This window comes from Solanum pennellii, chromosome 3 (assembly GCF_001406875.1).
Source record: "Solanum pennellii chromosome 3, SPENNV200".
Lineage (NCBI taxonomy): Eukaryota > Viridiplantae > Streptophyta > Magnoliopsida > Solanales > Solanaceae > Solanum > Solanum pennellii.
This window is the reverse complement of record NC_028639.1, coordinates 74,548,662-74,561,872: the sequence shown is the minus strand read 5'-3', so window position 1 is coordinate 74,561,872 and position 13,211 is coordinate 74,548,662. Positions and strand designations below refer to the sequence as shown.

The 13,211-nt window shown below is 35.0% G+C and overlaps 2 protein-coding genes across 2 annotated transcripts in view; both read left to right on the top strand.

Moving 5' to 3' along the window:
* Positions 1 to 2,076: 2,076 nt before the first annotated feature.
* On the top strand, positions 2,077 to 9,076 carry LOC107014474 (phospholipid:diacylglycerol acyltransferase 1-like). The gene is made up of 6 exons (XM_015214397.2): positions 2,077 to 2,691; positions 4,051 to 4,273; positions 4,392 to 4,672; positions 5,232 to 5,559; positions 7,351 to 7,607; positions 8,254 to 9,076. Exons 1-6 carry the CDS (start codon positions 2,258 to 2,260, stop codon positions 8,735 to 8,737), a joined length of 2,007 nt encoding a protein of 668 aa, XP_015069883.1. The 5' UTR covers positions 2,077 to 2,257; the 3' UTR covers positions 8,738 to 9,076.
* A 1,374-nt stretch (positions 9,077 to 10,450) lies between these two features.
* LOC107014824 (polyadenylate-binding protein-interacting protein 4-like) overlaps positions 10,451 to 13,211 on the top strand; it is an 11,701-nt gene continuing 8,940 nt past the window's right edge. The window contains exons 1-5 of the mRNA XM_015214921.2: positions 10,451 to 10,609; positions 12,105 to 12,292; positions 12,362 to 12,508; positions 12,637 to 12,770; positions 12,938 to 13,128. Of these exons, the coding sequence (XP_015070407.1) occupies positions 12,160 to 12,292; positions 12,362 to 12,508; positions 12,637 to 12,770; positions 12,938 to 13,128 (605 nt within the window). The 5' untranslated portion in view covers positions 10,451 to 10,609; positions 12,105 to 12,159. The remainder of the gene's footprint in view (positions 10,610 to 12,104; positions 12,293 to 12,361; positions 12,509 to 12,636; positions 12,771 to 12,937; positions 13,129 to 13,211) is intronic.

The window sequence follows — 13,211 nt, the reverse complement described above, 5'->3', positions numbered from 1 at the left end:
TTGTATATATGGCAAGAGAGATTGGAGAGGGAGGAGAGAGGTGAGCGAGGCTGGGAGATGGAGGAGAGAGGCGAGCGAGATCGAGAGAGGGAGGAGAGAGGCGAGCGAGAGAGGGCAGAGAGTGGGAGAGAGGTGAATTGTATATGTATATAGGTTAAATTATTGTATATTATACATATGTATTTGTATATCCTGACGAATTATTCATATACAAACGTAATTAATTATACAAACTCGAAGTCTGTCCACGTAATTAATGCATAATGTTAGTCGTGAGTGATAATTATAGCAAACTATAGCTATAATGATAATTAAATAGTATAAATTTACTTTTTTGCTACTTTAGTCATACCAACAAAAAACAAAATCACTTTAGGAAAGAATATAGACGATTATAAAGTTAATTTTGAAGCTTAAGTTTACCTAATAAATCAAGTTTGATAAATAATTGCAAGCATAAAAAGATGAAGACAATTTTTCATATCATAGCAACACTTGATAATAATTTAAAACTCTTGTGGCAATTCATCCAAGTTGAAAGTTAGCCCAACAAACAATGATAAGAACAAAACTTAAATGAATTGAAGCCATAGCCCAATTTTCTTCTACTGAATGATTGGGCTTAACCCAACTCTTCTCTTATTCATGTTTTTCCTAAAAAAGATAGTTGGGCTTTTATGTCACGGACTTAGAGTTTCGCTTATATTCCGCACGACAGTTGTCTCGCCACTTGGTCCAAAATATTCCTCTGTTCTTAATCTGCATCTGCTTCTTGGGCCAAGATTTCTTCTTGGATCAAATTTTAGTCAAGACGAAAATCTTGTACTTTAAAAATTTGAAATCAAATAATGTCTTTTTTATTTTAGATATTGCTTGAACTTATGATTTTATATTGTATGTTCAATCGCAACCAAAGAAATCTTAAAAGCTTTGTACATTAGGCAACTTCTTTTGAATCAATTCACATAAAAATTCACGGAATAATTTTTTTGACAGTATTATAGCGTTATTTAATTTGTACATATTTTTAATATTTTTTTTGCACATATAACATTTTAAACACGTGATGCAAAAATAGATGAATTTTAATTATTTTTACTTGAACGTTTACAATATATATAATATTGACTCATTTTTATTTGAACTTTAATCTTATGTATATAAACTTCAAACATATATAAATAGAATCAAATAAAATAGTTAAACAAACAAAAAATAATTTTAATCAATTTTTCTGACATATATAATCATACCTAAATTAAAGGTTTTTGAATATCACATAAGTAAATGCCCCCTCTACTACTCAAATTAAAGATTTTGCATATCAAGACACACGTTAGCTTTTATTTAATGAAAACTAACTATAAATCTACGTGACATGTGATTAAAATTGCACATCATTTGTTTATATAATGTAATAATTAATTAATAGGGACAATGTGAAACAAATGATTTAATATCCCATAAGATGGAAATGGTGGCAAAAGGTTTCACCTAACGTTTATCGCTTATACCTTTTTTCTCAAATTCAAAAGTAAACAACAATAAATAAATAAAATAATTCAACAATGCAAATTATTTCAAACGTTCATTACCTTTTCCCTTTTTTGCAAATTCAAAAATTGTGTTATAAATAAAAGTAAAATAAAATCAAAGGTGGGTCCAACATTAGAAGTTTCCAAGAGCAGTAACAATGACAATTGGCTGTTTTCCTCCATACTCAGCCCCGTTACAATCCTACTCAAAAAGTTTGACCTTTTGTGAATTATTTAGCTGTGTCCCTACTCTCCATACAACCATTACTTAACCATATAGATGTATAATTCTTCCACAACATCATTAATAGGCCTTACGCAATTCATATTTAAATCGTAAAATCTAATAAAAATATCAAATATCAAATAAAAAATGAATTGTTATATGCCTTTGATATTCTGTGCCACACAGATTATTAAATAAATAAAAATGTACATAACAATATTCGCCAATCAAACAGTATCTTAATAGTATAATATTTCACGCCACGTTACGTAAATTAATTGTTTAGCACACCTCCGGTCCCACACAGCTCTCCATCTCTAAATTACTCACATTTTTTTTCTTTCTTTTTTAATTCAGTCACCCATTATCTTCCCTGTTTCGCCGATACTTCAGCCGTTGCCGGCGGCGGCTTCCGGTGGTCTCTGTTCTAATAGAACATAGGAAGCTCTCTCTCTATATATATTATGTTAATTGAAGTAAAATAAAAGATAAAGAGATGTCGTTATTACGAAGAAGAAAAGCACCTGAAAATGAAATTCAACCGGATGTGGAGCCAAAGCTTGATGCGGAAGAAGACGATAAGAAGAGTAGGAAGAAGAATGTGAAGTCTGGAAAGAAGAAGAAATGGTCGTGTATCGATAATTGCTGTTGGTTCGTAGGATGCATATGTTGTGTGTGGTGGATTTTGTTGTTTTTATACAATGCTATGCCGGCGTCGTTCCCGCAGTATGTTACGGAGGCGATTACAGGCCCGTTACCTGATCCACCGGGCATCAAGTTGCAGAAGGAAGGGTTGAAGGCTAAGCATCCGGTGGTATTTATTCCTGGAATTGTCACGTGTGGACTTGAACTGTGGGAAGGACATCAGTGTGCTGAAGGATTGTTTCGGAAGCGGCTTTGGGGAGGGACTTTTGGAGAAGTGTACAAAAGGTAATGCCTCTGTCTGTTACTGTTCTGGGTAATTGGTTTTGCAAAGATTTTGGTTCTTAAATACTGTTTTGATTGCAATAAGCATGATTTACCTTAGTTTCAGCTGGATATTTGCACTGATCTTATCTCTTGAGATAGCTTTTTCAGCTAAATATTGCTGAATAATGAAGCTATTTGACATTGGAAACCTTCTAGTATGTTGTTCTATTGCTTGCAATTTCAAGTCTGTCAAAGTTACAACTTACAAACTAATACAGTGTCTTTTAGTTGATTTAATTTAATATATCTTCCTTCTGGCGTTTGTTCATATAGAAATTATCCATGATGATTAATACAAAGCTCAATATAGGATATACTTCTTGCATCAGTTAATTCTACTAAAGCAATTCTATAGTCATGATAAAAGATCTAGCTTTACAACTTAAATGGTTTAGTAGATGGGATTATAGACCCTTATCATATTACACTGCTGTTTCCAGATTGACCAAGAAACAAACTAAAGGTATCAATTTCCTTAGCGGAAACTAGCTTCTAATTAGCCTCAACTTTTTCCAAACGTCAAGGACGGTTATACTCAAGAACAACTACTTAGATATTCTACCTGTCTCAATTCACAAGCGGACAATCCATTTTAATCTGTTTTGGTTTACATGATCCTTTGCTTAATTGAAAAAGTTTCTCATACAAACTATTACTCCACTATATTGTGAAATTTTGAGCATCATATGACACATCTGTCAAAAAGAGGAAATGAACAACATCAGGTTACTCCTTTTCAACAAAGAAGCCCACTAATTTCCATTTTTTCCCCTCATATACATTCTAGTCAAATAAGGCCACAAAATGAGGCAGAGCAAGTGCAATGAATAAATTTCACCTGTGGGAGGGATATACTGCTGAAGTTGTTGTAAACAATCATCTGTCTTTGGGGTAGAACAACTGTGGCATTGAATACACTGAAATTGTTCGGTCAAAGAAACCACTAGTAATATCTAGCTATAAGGTTTGAAAAATATTAATAGGGATCCACCATAATTAATTTTGCCCATTGAATTTTGCCCTTCAGGAACTGTTAGCCTCACGGCTCACAGTGTAATACATCTTTCAGTTAGGCAGTGCGACTTTCTGATTTAGTAAGAGACTTCTGTTTAGGAATGAAAGAATCTCATATTTACTTTCTTTCTTGTATTTTTTCCACTTCAAAGTCATGTTCTTAACCTAAAACCTTCTCTTTTTTTTAAAAAAAAAACAAAAATAGAAAACATCTTAGCCTCTAGCTCACCCCGTAAGAACTAAATCTCTGTCGTCATTGCTAGCATTTTCTTTCACTTCTTAAATTTTATGTATGGTCCTTTGCAGACCACTATGCTGGGTGGACCACATGACATTAGATAATGAAACTGGGATGGATCCTCCTGGTATTAGAGTTAGGCCAGTTAGTGGACTTGTTGCTGCAGATTACTTTGCTCCAGGATACTTTGTTTGGGCAGTTTTGATTGCTAACTTGGCTCGAATCGGATACGAGGAGAAAACCATGTATATGGCTGCATATGATTGGAGGCTTGCCTTTCAGAACACCGAGGTACTGATGTCTCCTATGTGGTGTCGTCTGTGTTTGTATTTGATCAAATCACGTTAAAAGCTGTTCCATTAAATCATTTTTAAATGTTATAATTGTGATGCTCAATTTTCCTCAATAGGTGCGAGACCAGACCCTAAGTCGGATAAAAAGCAATATAGAACTGATGGTTGCAACCAGTGGCAAGAAGGCAGTAATTGTTCCACATTCCATGGGGGTTGTATACTTTTTGCATTTTATGAAGTGGGTGGAGGCACCAGCTCCTGTGGGCGGTGGTGGTGGACCCGATTGGTGCGCCAAGCACATTAAAGCTGTGATGAATATTGGTGGGCCATTGCTAGGTGTTCCAAAATCTATAGCTGGCCTTTTCTCAGCTGAAGCACGGGATATTGCTGTTGCCAGGTAAACTTAACTCTCTGAAAATCTTTCTTCTTTGTAGCTAGTTAAAAGGAAGGGTGCAAATTATGTAGATCGAAATCCTTTTATTTGGTTGCTGAAACTAATTTGTGGCCCATGGAGTAACTTCCTTAACATGCCATGAAATTATTCCTTCTTTTATGGCTTTCAAGCTGTGTTCTGAAACCTTCGAGCATCTCCAAAATGCTAACCAGATTCCTGAAAGGTTTCTATGAATATCCTTTCAACCATTGAACTATTAAAAAGTATTGTACAACATTGTTGTTCGTGTCAGCACAATTCATTTTAGAGTACGCAATAAAAGGAAAAACAAACTGTTCTAGTGCCTTAAAAACCCAACAACCAGGCAACACCAAACAAACATATTACTCCATAATGTCTTCGCTCAGTAATCAGCACTCATCTTCTTCATCCTCCTTTGGTTATCATTCAATCCAGCCCAACATCCTCATAGTCCTTTCCCAGAGCAGCATGGTCTTTAAGTTTGTCTAGTATGTAATGTATTTTTTCTTCTTCTTTCTTTAGTAATTCACCTCAATTTCAGGGCTCTGGCTCCAGGTGTTCTGGACACGGATATGTTCCATCTTCAAACATTAGAGCACATAATGAAGATGTCACGAACCTGGGATGCAACCATGTCAATGATACCAAGAGGAGGGGACACGATCTGGGGCGGTCTTGAATGGTCACCCGAGGAAGGCTATTCTCCTTGCAGAAGTAAGTCCAGAGACAACACTGCTCAGAATTCAGGACATCATGAGAATCAAACTACAGATTCTAAAGCAAAATATTACAGTTATGGAAGGATGATGTCCTTTGGAAAGGATGCAGCAGAAGCTCATCCATCAGATCTTAAGAGGATTGACTTCAGGGTAATGTTAATCCGAAACCAAATTCTCTCATTGTTTCTCTTGTGTACGCTACTTTTCTTTATGTGTTTCAACTTTGAGCATTGATTTTGTTAGTGGTGGGTGTAGGTGATTCCGGATTACCAGTTTAGGGACTTCTATGATCAGCAGACATGCTGTAGTCCAAGGGATTTAGTGAATAAACTGTGTTCATCTCAACCCAGTAGCTTTACCTTAGACCATGTATATGTGTTCAGAAATCATCCAGATAATAGATATCAGACCCAGTTAATATGGGATGTGACAGAATTCCAAATCTGAATCCATATAACTCAAATGCGCCTAAAGTAGCACAAATAAACTATCTATAAAGTGGTTAGCACTCTAATGTGAAGTTCTTGTTCTGATTATGGTTCTTTTACTTATATTTTTATGCAATAGGCAAGCATGGGTATGACCTGTTGCCTCGCTAAAAACTGCTTCTTTTGGGGAATTGCCAAAGAATGATTTGGATACCTGGCTGGTCATAATAAAACCAGTGGGCTCACATGGCATGGGTTACACGATTCAGAGCCAATATGATGTGCTTGGTGTGATGTCAGTGTAAAATAATGGAAATAAATGAAGTCTAATCATATATTACAACTGGATGATGTCCTTGTATATCAATTGTTTTTGTACACATTCTTTGCAAGACATTCCCTTTTTTGTGATAATATTAGATGAGGACTTATCCACTAACAAAAGAAAGAAATAAGATAAAGTACTGCATGAGGCATTCCTTTAAACTTGCTATCTCAACGAAATATCTGTTCAGAATTTACTTTAAAGGAAATTCTGCTGTCAATGTAAATGGGACGAGATGGTTACAATTAAGGTCATATTGGACTTCCTCTTGAAAAGTGTTCCTTTACTTGCATATAATACTCCAAACTTGTCACTTGTCTTCTTCTTTTTTCTTGAACGAGGAACTCCATTCATTTTGGCAGTTCATCTGAATTTATTATGCTCCAAAAAGACCACAAGAGTCAAAAATATTTCCACTGAGTAGAAGCAGAACTAGACAAGCAAAGCATCATAACTGCCAGGAAAAGCAATGAAAAATGGAACCATGTTCTCTCAAATATTTCAAATTTGAAGACCATATTGGTTATGCTATAAGTGTGCTTCTTATAGAGCAAAGAAATATCTATTTCCTTCTCTTCTTGTAATTATTACTCATATTTAAGATCCCTACATCAGCAGCAGCACATGTTTAGTGTGCATCAATCAAGTAATCTGAAGAAGATCTGGAGAACCATTCTCATATGCATCTTTTGGACTAATGGATGGAAAGAAATAAGGCTTGCTTTGAAGGAAGAAAGATGCATGTTTCTAGATTAAGAACTCTTGTTTGCTTAGTTGATATTTCTGGTGTTATAGGAGTAGGGTAGACAGCCTGGATCAGTGCATGGATGTCCTTAGCTTGCTAGAAGGGATTACTTGATGTGGTGATGTTTTCTCATGCAGTTGGTTTTTATACTTCCCTGTACCATCTTGTACTTTTTAAAAATAAAATTGACCTCATCAAGAAAATAAAAATATACCAGGAGATTGAACTAAATAACATTAAATATGGGTGATCTGTGATGTCTCAGTAGCCTTCCATGATATGGGTGCCTTATCTTCCTATTTATGCAAATATTGTCTGAAGAAGTTGTGTCTTAACTTCCTTATCAGATTTTTTTTTGTGCTCACAGGCTGTAATTTCCAAAATAATTGTCTTATCCATTGCTTCCTGATGCCTGTAACTAACTAGCATTTATTTACATGCAGGATGCTGTTAAGGGCAGTAATGTTGCAAATAACACCTGTGATGTGTGGAACGAGTACCAAGACATGGGTGTTAGTGGCACTAAAGCAGTGGAAGAGTACAAGGTTTATACAGCTGGAGAGATTGTGGATTTGCTCAACTTTGTTGCCCCGAAAATGATGGCCCGTGGTAATGCTCACTTTTCATATGGGATAGCTGATGATTTGGATGATCCTAAGTATTCACACTACAAATATTGGTCAAATCCATTGGAGACAAAGTGAGTCCTCTCATATTTTTGCTTTTGTGTCTTATAATGTAGTTCTAACTTATAAGACTACAGGTTTTTTAGACTATGTACAGATCTGCTAGTTTGGTAATAAAATGTTAGTTTTAATTGCCAAAAAAAATGTAGTTCTAACTTGAATCCTTTCAGATAAGACGAAAAGAAGTCTTTTAACTGTATAGGTTGAAGTTCAAGAACCAAAACCAAATTTGGTTTTACAGCCAAGAGCCTCGACTATCCTACTTCAAAACACACAAAATTTCAGTAGCAATTTCCAATCTGAAGAAAGAACCGACACTTTAGGCAGTAAAGCTCTATCATTGCCTTCTTGTGTGGTAAAGAACATTAATAGCTTCCACTTGGGCAAGAAGTTCCCCCTTAGTACAGTTTTTTAAACAGGAAAAAGTTAGGATCACAAGCCCTTTGAGATACTTTTGTTTTCTTGTGGCTCATGGAAATTACCTAATTGTCATTTAGATTCTCTTCTCTTGAGTTCTCTTTCCTTTGTCCCCCCTTTGAACTTCTCAGAAGGTTTAGACAAACTTGAATGTCCATGACAAGGCTTTGCTATAATTTGCAGCAGCTTCTTTAGTTCAAACTAATCTTAGTTATTTTGTTTTGATTTGATTTGTTTCTTCAGGTTACCAAATGCTCCTGACATGGAGATCTATTCACTGTATGGAGTTGGCATTGAAACTGAAAGAGCATATGTTTACAAGCGGATACCTACAGCAGGATGCAATATTCCATTTCAGATTGATACTTCAGCCGATGATAATGATGAAGATAGCTGCTTGAAATCTGGTGTTTACACGGTAGATGGTGATGAGACTGTGCCTGCATTAAGCGCAGGATTCATGTGTGCAAAAGGATGGCGAGGAAAAACTAGATTTAATCCCTCTGGTATCAAAACTTATATAAGGGAGTATTTTCATGCTCCCCCTGCAAACCTTCTTGAGGGTCGTGGTACACAGAGTGGTGCACATGTTGATATAATGGGAAATTTCGCTTTGATAGAGGATATAATGAGAGTTGCTGCTGGTGGAACAAGTGAAAACTTGGGAGGTGATCAAGTTTACTCAGATATCTTCAAGTGGTCTGAGAAGATCAATTTACGTTTGTGATTATCTGTCGCAACTCACCAGTTTCATTGTGTCAACATACCAGCTTGACATGTTATTTATGAACTTACATACACTTTCCACTGGATGCCATTCAAATATTCAGAAATGAACAGGTATTTTTCCAGATATAGTGCAGGATTTATTACTTCCGGTGGTGTAAATTGTAACATTAACGCAGCTCATCTCGCTCCCTATGCAATAACAAAGAATAATAGGTGTGTAGTAGGGATTGAGTTGATGTTGTACCATTTAAAGCTTATAATTTAGCAGTGTCAGTGAAAGCTGTCGTACTACAGGTGTTCATCCTCTACATTTTATTTGTCCAATTTCGACTTTTTATTTGCTTGTTATTTTTGATAAATAAAAAAAAGATATATATACTTTTTTACCTATTATATCCTCAATTTATTTAGTGAGTTCATGTTTTTTTAAAAATGTAAAGCCTCTTTGGATTTATGTTAATGATAAAATGATAAACTCAATATATTAATTTTTTTTTAATAGGCGCGTGAAGTCAAAAAATAAATAAGTAAATAAGACTTCTGTTTCATGATAGACGTTTTAAAAGGAGAAAAATTGTGATGAAAATAGATTTTGAAAGGCTTTGATTCTAGCGGATAAAAAAAAGGAGTTTAAACTTGTATATATGTGCAACTTGTAATACTCACACATTTATTCATATACAAGTTAATAAATTAAAATATCTTATCTTTTTTAACGATATAATTTAATTTTAATAAATCATAAAACGTTAAATATATTTCAATAAAAGACAGGTATGTATAATTTAAACAAACAAATTTTTTATATGGCTAACTTAACAACTTTATTAACACACAAAAATTTTAAATTGCACAAGTTCAATAAAAAAAAAAGTATTAATAGTTTGAGTATTTAGATAAAATTTATCGAAAAGATGTTAGGAAAAATGACAAAAATCCCTCCTTTAAGTTCACTTATTAACATTATCCCCTATTAGTTTTTAAAATACTTAAAAATTCCTCATTTTTAAGTCAAATGAGGCGGATACAAAAAGGTGACAAAAAATGAGACAGATACAAAATCTTGACAAAAAATGAGGCGGATAAAAAAATGTGCAAAAAATGAGACGGATACAAAAATATGACAAAAGATGAGGCGGATACAAAAATGTGACAAAAAATGAGACAGATATAAAAATGTGACAAAAAATCAGGTAGATACAAAAATGTGGTAAAAAATGAGGCGGATACAAAAATTTAGAACGAGGCGGATATAAAAATGTGACAAAAAATATATAATGTATCTACCACTTTTTTATTGTATTAGCCCTATTATGCATACGTGTTTTTGTATATTTTTGAGGGATTTTGATCATTAGAAACTTATAAGGGACAAATGATCATTTAGCCCTAAAAGTATTTTATTTATGTCATTTGCCATGATGTTAAGCATATGAGGGATAAACAATAATTAATTTCGTAATTAATTTATCTATATTTAGTTAGAATTAGAATAAAATTATGAAATAACTTATTCTAAAATTAGTTAACCCAATATTATAATATTATTTTATCACATATTAAAAGTGAAATAATAATACTAAAAAATCAACAAGCGTTTAAAACTTTAAACGGTAACAAAATAGCTCTTTAGAAGAGATTATGGAGTGCGTATTTCGGGTCTTGGGTTGAGTCCGAGCCCATATTATAAAACGGGCCATTTAGTCTCTCTTTGGTCTAAGTTGGGCTATCCGGTACCGGTAGACCCGCAAAGACTATTGTGTTCATCTTTCAATTTTTCTTCGACACAGAGCATCGTCGTCTCCGATCAATCCCCTTTCTTGATCGCCACCTTCAATCTCTCTAGATATCTATATATATTTATCTATTCGTAAGTTTCTTCATCCGTATCTGATAGTATATTTGTTGGATCATCTGTTTTGGATCGGCAAAATTGATGAAGTTTCTTATCTTCTGTATGAGCTAGACTTTTTATTTGATTTATTAATGTTTTTCGTTTTCTTGTACAACTTTATTGATTGTGCGGTTTTGTGGAAGATTTCTTATGGGTTGTTTTGTGTTTTCTTGTACAACTTCGTTGTTTGTGCTTGGTACGCTACACTGATTATATGTTTAGTGTTTCTTGATTGTTCTTGTTGCTTATATGGGTTAATTCTACGTGATAACTGTAAGCTATATCTATTGTAAATTACAGGAAAATGAAACCCCGATTGTGGGTTAGTATCGAGACTTTGGGGTTAGGGTTTTTATATTGATTAGGAAAAGGTTGATTGCTCCAAGATTTTAGAACTACTGCCAGTCAACCAGACCTTAAAGGTTTTCTATCGTTTCTACGTATCTTGCTCAGGTGTTTTCCTTACTTTCAGGTGGTTAGCCAAGATTCTTGATCATAGTTTTGCTGCAATTACTTGCTTTAGTAATTTTGGATTCTTCTAATGAGTTTACCTAAGCCAGGTACTAAGACTGATGGAAGGTTTTTACTTACCTAATTCATGTCTCCGTTTGAATTAGGCAGATAGATATATGTGCTTAGGGAATGTGTCAAAGTCATAGCTCTCCATTTGTAAGAGACAATGTTAAGATCTAAGCTAGTGAAGTTTCCAATACTTTTTAAGTGTTGATATTCCTCTGACTCTCCTCAGGGTTGATACATTATTGATGAACCTAACAGTGCAGTTATTTATCAGGAAGAACATCCGCTATAGAACCAAGAGCATTGATTTGTAATTTGTTGATCGGCTATTTACCAACCAGAAGTCTTTTTGTTGCCCACGTGTTTTTTTTTATTGTATAGTATGTTCCATTTTAAATTTTAGTGATGATTTTGTTTTGATCTCTCACTAAGAAGAATATTGTTGGGGTGGAGGTAGGGGTTGAAGCTATGTTGCTCGGACTCTTCAAAAATGCCAACGGGTGCGTGTCAGATTCGCCTAAAGTAGTGTATTTATGAAGAATCTGAGACGGGTGCGGCATCAAAAGTGAAGAGTCCGCGCAACTAAGGGTTGAAGTCCTTTGTGTTGTAGGGTATTTGAACTTGTCTAGTACGTACAATTGCTAACTTGCCTAATTATTGTTTGTGAGACAACATTTTCTCCTGAAAACAGACTCTTGCTGAAGCACAAGGTAAGGCTCTGTATGATAGATCCTATTCGATATGACCCTTCTTTAGACCCACTGATAGAGCAGGAACTTATTGCGCCTGGATGCCGATTGTATCGTTCTTTTTCCGTGTACTCTTACATGTTCTCTGCTCAAACTTGGTGTGTGGATAGATAATATGTCATATCTGAGAAAGAATATGCTTCATTAGCATTTTCATCTATTGGGCAAGGACAACATATTTATTGGAGTATTGTCCTCTGCAGTGTGTAGGGTGAAGCTGAGCTGAACTGTATCTTGCTTATATCTTTCGGGGACAATATGCAGCAAGCTGTTCAGTCAAGGTCCTTTGCCAATGGATTTGGCAGTCGCAAAGGCGAAAAAGAATTGGGGACAAGGTTGGAGAGTAAAATGCAGTCTACAAAAACGACTTCCAGCAAGTCGACAGCTGTAGGTGAGAGCTGCTAACTGAGAATTGTCTAAATTGCTTCATATGCTTAATTCTAACTGCCATAACTTACAGGTAAAGGGGGATCATATGAAAGTCCTTCACATGATCGACTAGTTTATTTTAGTACATGTCTTCTTGGACATCAAGTGGAAGTACAAACAACGGATGGATCTGTGTTTTCAGGGATATTTCATGCAACAAATGCTGACAAAGATTTTGGTATGTCTGAAAAATTAAAATAGATTTCTAGATTATTTTATCTGGTATTTATGCCTTTGAAGATTGCTCTGGCATGTATTGAGCTATTTTGCATTTGGCACTTTATTCTTTCCTTGATTTTTGGACAGGTATTATTCTGAAACTGGCCCACTTGATAAAAGATGGTTCCCAGGAGAGTAAGAATACTCCTGAATCTCTGGTCAAACCTCCAAGTAAGACTTTGATTATACCGGGTAAAGAGCTTGTGCAAGTTTTAGCAAAGGTTTGTGTGTTACTTCTATGATTTTAACTTCCAAATATTGTATGTGGTGGCATTTCATGCAAGACTAAGCTATAGATCACTGTTAACAGATGCTAGAATCAGATTTTATGTCTTGTCTATATGTTAGATAGTTAAAGTATAATAATGAGACTATTTCTTTGGAATAGGGTGTTCCTGCCTCTTTAGATGTCTTCAGAGCTGAATTGCTGCGGGAAAAACAGCTGGAACTGTTGACAGATTCCTGCATATCACAGTCCCGGCATGGTGAGGTAGAGCGGCAGTTGGAACGTTGGGTGCCTGATGATGATGCTCTTGAATGTCCTGAGTTGGATAACATATTTGACGGCCACTGGAACAGGTTATTAGATCAATCTTAGTTTGGTTCATCTGATATTTGTCAAAGTAGCTATGGTAATATAAATCCCCCCCCCCCACACCCCC

What these genes read in the sequence shown, in the direction of transcription:
- LOC107014474 (XM_015214397.2), top strand. Translation starts at nt 2,258, where the DNA reads ATGTCGTTATTACGAAGAAGAAAAGCACCTGAAAATGAAATTCAACCG. An exon ending in TTGCCTTTCAGAACACCGAG is followed by an intron (nt 4,274 to 4,391) that starts GTACTGATGTCT and finishes TTTCCTCAATAG; the next exon opens with GTGCGAGACCAGACCCTAAG. An exon ending in TTAAGAGGATTGACTTCAGG is followed by an intron (nt 5,560 to 7,350) that starts GTAATGTTAATC and finishes ATTTACATGCAG; the next exon opens with GATGCTGTTAAGGGCAGTAA.